General features: G+C 30.1%; 2 protein-coding genes across 2 annotated transcripts; both read right to left on the bottom strand.

Moving 5' to 3' along the window:
- Positions 1 to 1,639: 1,639 nt before the first annotated feature.
- Positions 1,640 to 2,681, bottom strand: LOC110736059. Its single transcript, XM_021916208.1, has 4 exons — positions 2,346 to 2,681; positions 2,176 to 2,247; positions 1,791 to 2,024; positions 1,640 to 1,694 (listed from the first exon to the last, which is right to left on the bottom strand). Exons 1-3 carry the CDS (start codon positions 2,677 to 2,679, stop codon positions 1,927 to 1,929), a joined length of 504 nt encoding a protein of 167 aa, XP_021771900.1. The 5' UTR covers positions 2,680 to 2,681; the 3' UTR covers positions 1,640 to 1,694; positions 1,791 to 1,926.
- Positions 2,682 to 3,708: 1,027 nt separating this feature from the next.
- Positions 3,709 to 5,867, bottom strand: LOC110735919 (eukaryotic translation initiation factor 5B-like). Its single transcript, XM_021916093.1, has 8 exons — positions 5,857 to 5,867; positions 5,714 to 5,779; positions 5,466 to 5,633; positions 5,135 to 5,388; positions 4,931 to 5,032; positions 4,472 to 4,654; positions 4,206 to 4,378; positions 3,709 to 4,032 (listed from the first exon to the last, which is right to left on the bottom strand). Exons 1-8 carry the CDS (start codon positions 5,865 to 5,867, stop codon positions 3,709 to 3,711), a joined length of 1,281 nt encoding a protein of 426 aa, XP_021771785.1.
- Between the last annotated feature and the right edge of the window lie 968 nt (positions 5,868 to 6,835).

Here is a 6,835-nt window from a genome sequence, read left to right as displayed (position 1 = left end):
TTGATGTTTTGGCAGTTTCCTGTTGTCAATTATATGCATTGTCTCATTGATATGATCAATGCATAGAAGATAGAAATGTGCATATATGGCCACTGGAAAAAAAATTTGTACATAGTACACAATATTATTATATATACACATTAATGTAAATGAACATATTATAATTCCATATTGTTCATTAATACCTGTTGATATCCAACTGCACTCTTGATTTTGTATAACCTCAATTCATTTGTTATTCTTTCTTTGAAGTATGCAATTCTAAGCTCCATTGATGATCCTTCAGGACACACTGTATTTGCATACATAATTTGCTGCAAATAATGCACAAGGATCATTTTAATATTCATAATGATCATCTAGTATAAGTGAATTGATCATTTTAGTACACCAATGTATACATGTGTAATTTCAATAAATACTTACATGTGGAAATGTTGAAAAGTATAACTTGTTCTTTGACCTTTTTTGATTGAGAAGTACTGCCCATGAATCGATCACATTGTTAACTACTAATGTATCCCCTTCAAGAGTTTTCATCTCTGCCCTATTGATCGAATTCACTCCATCATAGTATAGTAGCTTACTGTAAAATATCAATTTTTTAAATTTTATGAGTTTACAACAAACATAATGTTAAAGTTTTAATGAAGTAAGTGATGTATACCTTTGATCTTTTCCACTTTAAGCATAGTCTGTTACAAGTTTGTTCATTGTGTCTTCATCTTTGAACAAATCCTTGTACTTGACCATGTATGGAGATCGGAAAGCAAGAGGAACATTTGGGATTTCTCTTTGTGGCCTAGTTAATGTGACCATATATTAATACAAATATGATTTTTTTTAATAATGAACAAATAATTTATATAAAGAACAAATAGTAATACCTTATCTCTTTTTCCTTTGCAATCTCAGTTTTTGCCTTCTCAGCTTCTCTTGATTTTTCTTTCCAAAGTCTTCTCTCTATCACTGAATAAATATTGAATTATGAATGATCATTTAGTATATTGATAATGAACATTATAAATCTATACACATGTAAAGACCATTTACCTTTGTCCTGTTGTGTTTTTGAAAATTTGAATCTTCTCTGTTTCAATTTCTTTTGAATCCTTTTTTGTCTCACTGAATATAAATATAGTATAAATGATTATTCAGTTTAATGAAAAAGAACATGTATATGTGGAATAATCATTTACCTTTCCTTCACATTTGAAGCATATATCTGTTTTTTCTTGTCTTCTCTGAAATATTAATCATGGTTAGTAATGAAGAGTAATTAATATAAAAAAAACATTATTCTCCTTTTTTGAACAATAAACACTTAAAATATTACTAAGACATTTAAATTAAAATACATAATTTACATATCTTAAATTGTGCATTCCTACCCTAAAGCAAAATATTCCCTTCTGATTTTATAATACATATCCATTACTAACTTCATAAACAAAAATTGTCCAAAATAATTACACTTTATAACCAAATTTATTCTACATGTCCATTCAAAATTATATATTTTCTAACAAGATAGGTCTTCCATGTTTACCCCATGCTTCCTCCTTTCTTGTTTGATTTATCAAGGATATCTTCCATACTTGAACATGCTGGAGATTTCAAGATTGTAGAAATATCTCTAGCAGCTTCCCTATTTTCAGTTGGTGTCTTGGGATCACCAACTTTTGAATCAGATGCTGCAAACAAAATACATGAAAGAAATTTTATATAACTAGAAATGAACATTATAATTAATAATTTGATCATTTATTTGTAATATGTGAACATTGTACCACTCTTTGAATTTCCTTCAACATTTTCTTCTAATGCTTCAGATTTTGAACCTTCACCTTTGTTTAATGCTTTTTTGTATTAATTTTCATTCACACATATATAGACTTAGTATCATTAAAGAAGAATATTTTACAATCACAAATGTTCATTTAATACTATATAAGTGAACTTTTTACCTTTTTTTGAATTTCCTCCATCTTGTGGTTCTTCAGAATTTGAACCTCCAACTCTTTCTGTTGATTTAAAATATATGAAATTGTTAATGTAAATGAACATTTGTTATTCTGAATATATACTTTTTTGAATATTTAGACTAAACAAACTTATTATTTTATAAATGAACATTATACTTTTCATAATTGTACATAGATATTAAAGCTTTACCCTCTTCTGGCTTAGAAGAAACATTTGCATCAGTTGTTGTTGAAGTTGTGGCTGCAACATTAATCTGTGCTTCTGTGTTCAAATAAATTAAATTTTAATTCTTTAATTATATTATACTCTTTAAGTAAGGATATTCAAATTAATGACAATTTTTAATTAAGCATATTTACCAGTTGTTGGAGTTGGGGGAGTTAAGTTGCAACCCAAACTGAATGTCTTCCTTATATCATATTCCTTCTCATTTCCTATTTTCTTTTTTTCTGCTTCACTTGCCTCCATCAGTTCCTTCTCAATTTGTGCTATGGCATTCAAAAAATCCTCTGATCCAAATATTTCTTCATCTTGGCTGAGAATTGATGGTTCTCTTGCCATCTTTCCCAACACTTCATCTACCTTCTTGACCAACTGATTCCCAGGGAAGAGCTCTTTTGCCTTAACCAATTTGGTAGAAAGTCTTGCCAAAGATGCACCAACTTCTTGTACCATTGATGCAAATTCATTCATAAAGACCTGTCATTTATAGAACATATAAAAAAAAATCATATAAGACATTATGTGTTTTGATATTGAACATTTCATAATTTATAAATGATCATTTTGTACCTTAGGATTTTCTTCAGGCTTTTCTTCTATTCTTGGAAGGACTTTTCCATATCCATAGTTCAAACCATTTTCTGTTTTTATCCTTTCAAGTGACATATCCCTTTTCCAACAAGAAATTATTGGAATTGTTCTTGGTTGTTTTTTGTTCAATCTTTGAACTCTGTCAAAGTAGAACAGCTGCACCAAAACCCATTACTATAAATGAACATATAATATAATACAAATGAACAATTAATATAAAAGATTAAAATTTTAGACGAAATCGATATTTAACATTTTGTTAATGAACATTCATTGTTACTAAAATGAACATTTTATAATTTACTATTGTGTGTTGTAAACTTACCATCAGAAATTGCAGTGGTCCATTGTAGAATCCTTTTCCTCCACTCTTTCTCCATATCACATGGCAACTGATGAGAGAGTCAAACACGTACTGACACCAATTCAAGTTTTTTATTTTTTCTTTGTCCATCATAGAAAACAGAAACTTGAAATGGCATTGGTTGTTTGAAATACACTTCATCAAACAATTCACAACAACTACCAAAAAGTTGGTGAGAAAATCTTCTTCTGCTAGCCTTTGGTTTTTGAATTTATCACTTGTATATTGAGCAATAATTTGGTTTACAGATGGTGTTTTGCCTTGCCATTTTAACCTCCAATTTTTTATAAATACACCAAAATCTTCACTTGCTCTGTCTGATTTGGCTTCAACAATGGGAATGTCTCCCATTGGCAAACCATATACAATTCTCACATCCTCCACCTCAATTTCAATTTTCTCACCTTTAGGCAGCTCAAAACTACAACTACTGACTTCAAAGCTATCTAAAACCCAATGGCTGAATTGTTTGTCAAGCTGAGGAAGTTCTATATCCAACAACGGCCCCAGTCCTATTTCATGCACTAATTTCTTCTGTGTATCACTCATTTTCTTAACCCAATGCATGAATTTGACATGGCCTCCTCTTGTCGAACTTCCAACTTCCTCTTCATTCTTTTCTTCCTCCTCTTCTTTTTTTTAGCCACTGAAAATTCAGTTTTCCTCTTCACAATCTTTTTTATTGGTTCCCTCTCATACAGAACCATTCTTTTTTCTTCAGCTTTTGGTTTTTTCAATGTTGTTTTCTTTTCTTGAACTACTTCCACCTCCTCACTTTCTTCATCTTCTTCTTTTTCAGCATCAAAAGTTGGATCCTCACTGTTTGATCCACTATCAATATTACTTTTATCATCTTCTTCATTTTCCTCCTTTGATTGTTCTTCAATGATTTTTGTTTTCTTCAAAGGGCCTTTAGCTGATGCAGAAGGCCTCTTCTGGCCACCTAAACATTTGATCAATTATAATATGTAAAATGAACATATATATATGAAAGTGTAAATTGCTAGTTTGTATTTGAACATTTAACTTTATTAATATGTACATTACCTTTTTGTTCTACTTTTTTAAGAATTTTCTTTTCTGCAGGAGCAGAACTTGTTGCAGGGACTTCTTCTTGTTCTTCATCCTCTGATGGTTCATCATAAGGCACTTGATCTATGACTTTTCTTTTTTTTGCAGGACCTTTGGCTGATGCAGCAGGTCTTTTCTGACCACCTAATTATTTGATCAATTACATTAAGTAAAATAAACATTTTAAAAGTGTAAGATTGTAATTGAACATTTATTGTTTTAGATATGTTCTTTTACCTTTTTGGCCTGCTTTCCCAATAACTGCAGCCCTTGTACGCCCTGTTTTCTCAGCAGGTTTCTCTGTAACTGCAGTTGCAGCCCTTGGACGCCCAGGTTTTTTGGGTGTTGTTGCTGCTGGTAGGTTTTCAGCAATTGCTGCAGCAGCTGTTGCTATAGCTGATATGCCAGGCAACTTAACATCTGCAAATAAACATTGTTATATAAATATTAATATAGTTGTAATATTTTATTTAAATGATCATTGTTATATTAGAAATTGTACATTTTATTTACCTCGTGATTTACTTCTTGTTCTTCTTGCTGGTGATTGTTCATCTTCCTGTTTTTTCTGATTTTCTTCCAATTCTTTTTTCTTTTGATTTTTCCTTGCAACCATTTTCCTTCTTGGTTGCTTTGAATTTTGTGAAGATTCTTCACTCTTTTGAGACAAATTTAACTCTTCAACAGGTTTTATACCTCTCAATATTCTTGTCAACTCCTCATCCCTTTGCAATTCTTCTTGTCTTTGTCTTTCCAATTCTTCTTCTGTTTCATCCTCAATCTCAATTTCTTCACCACCTATACATTTAGATTATTTACAAATTGGTAAATGAACATTTTCAGTATAAGTGTTATTGATTAAAAAAATTTAATATTTAATTTAACAATTATGTACATTACCTAATAGGATTTTTTTAATTTCAGCAGGGGCCTTCTGTTGTGCATTTGCAGAACTTGCTGCATGGGATTTTTCTGCAGCAGAGGACTTTTCAGTAGTTGTAGCTGGGGCCATTTCAGCAGCAGTGGCTTTTCCAGCAGTATCAACAGTTGTAGCAGGGGCCTTTTTAGCAGCAATGACCTTGCTAACAGGAGCAGTTTTCCAGTTTTTTGTCAGTTTTTTTAGTATTCCTTGAGTTGACACTTTTATTTTTTTCCTGGCAACAGATAATTTATGATCAATAATATTGTAAATGTGGAATAGAAACATTTAATAAGTTATATATGTTCATACTTTTGCATTATGTATGAATGTGTTTCTTCAACTGCTGCTGGAGGCTCATCCTCTTTTGGAGGCTCTTCCTCTGTTGGAGGCTCATCCTCTGCTATAGCCTTCACTTGTTGTGTAGGCTGATCCTTTGCTGTAGCCTCTTTTGGAGGCTCATCTTCAGTTGATTCATTTCTGAAAATTAAAAATTGAAAATGATTAAAAATGTTTATCAACTAATATGAAAATGAACATTAGTTGATTTCTGAAAATACCCTGCTGCATCATTTTTTGGTTGTAGTTGTTCAACCTCTCTTGTGTCTTTCTTAGGTGATTGATTTCTGAAAACCAATTAATTTCAAATAATTAAAAATGTTTATTAAGTAATATGAAAATGAACATTATGGGAATCAAATACCCTGTATTCATTAATTCTGATCCAGCCTTTTCTTGTTGTAGGTGATCAGTTTTTGCTTCCTCTTCAGTTGTTTTTTTTTCTGAGAATGCAAATCATTAGATTATGTATGACAACTAAGAAATAAATGAACATTAAACACATTGAGGTAGAATATACCCTTGATTTGTTGATGCATCATCTATTTTTGAAGTTTCCTTCTCTTGTTAACTGAAATTTTTCGAATGTTAATACATAAAAGTATGATTATGTAACTGTATAAAAATTAATTATTGAATTTTTATTAAGTATTTATACCTTATTGATTGATTTTTCTCTGGCCTTGATCTTGACATTATAAATTTCACTTTCAACTTTTTTGGTTCACTAAAATTTTACAAATTATTTCAATTATGAGATTAAGTATTGAAGTAAATGATTGTACATTAAATATTACATATATGAATATTTGTAAGTATATCAACTTACTTGGGATGTAGGTTGTCTCCTAATAAATAGGGTTCCCACTTTTTTATAACTTCATTTTTATCCAATTTGTTGTCTATTTCAGAACATTCTTTTCTCTCATGAATTATAGGATAAGGATTGAACATTCCATTGTCAAATTGCATCAAGTGTATCACTTTAAATGGTACATCACTACAATGTAAATTAATATTGTAAATCATAAAAATTGACATGATGTTTCTATGTTAGACAAATGTACAGAATAGTTCATATAAATGATCAATATAGTTGTAGCAATGAACATTTGTATACACATATATGGATATATATAGCATAATATGAATTTTGACAATATAGTATTTTGTAAATGTTCATTTTACTACACAGATGAATAAAGTATATGTTTTCTATTTGTACAAAATGGAATTTAGAAAGAACAATTAATATGTCAGTAAATGTATACACATAAATTTAGAAATGAACAATTTAGAAACAAACATAAATTGCATGTTGTACACATAATATACAAATTTGA

This window comes from Chenopodium quinoa, unplaced genomic scaffold, assembly GCF_001683475.1.
Source record: "Chenopodium quinoa cultivar QQ74 unplaced genomic scaffold, ASM168347v1, whole genome shotgun sequence".
Taxonomy (NCBI): domain Eukaryota; kingdom Viridiplantae; phylum Streptophyta; class Magnoliopsida; order Caryophyllales; family Amaranthaceae; genus Chenopodium; species Chenopodium quinoa.
This window is presented reverse-complemented; position numbering and strand designations above follow the sequence as displayed.

Excerpts from the sequence above, each read along its gene's own strand:
- LOC110736059 (XM_021916208.1), bottom strand. The coding sequence starts at position 2,679 with ATGAATGAATTTGCATCAATGGTACAAGAAGTTGGTGCATCTTTGGCA. Across the intron at positions 2,248-2,345 it reads TCCCCCAACTCCAACAACTG|AAGCACAGATTAATGTTGCA; the intron begins GTAAATATGCTT and ends ATTTGAACACAG. Across the intron at positions 2,025-2,175 it reads TTCTTCTAAGCCAGAAGAGG|AAAGAGTTGGAGGTTCAAAT; the intron begins GTAAAGCTTTAA and ends TTAAATCAACAG.
- LOC110735919 (XM_021916093.1), bottom strand. Across the intron at positions 5,389-5,465 it reads CATTCATACATAATGCAAAA|GAAAAAAATAAAAGTGTCAA; the intron begins GTATGAACATAT and ends ATCTGTTGCCAG. Across the intron at positions 4,033-4,205 it reads AAGTAGAACAAAAAGGTAAT|GAGGAAAATGAAGAAGATGA; the intron begins GTACATATTAAT and ends GAACAATCAAAG.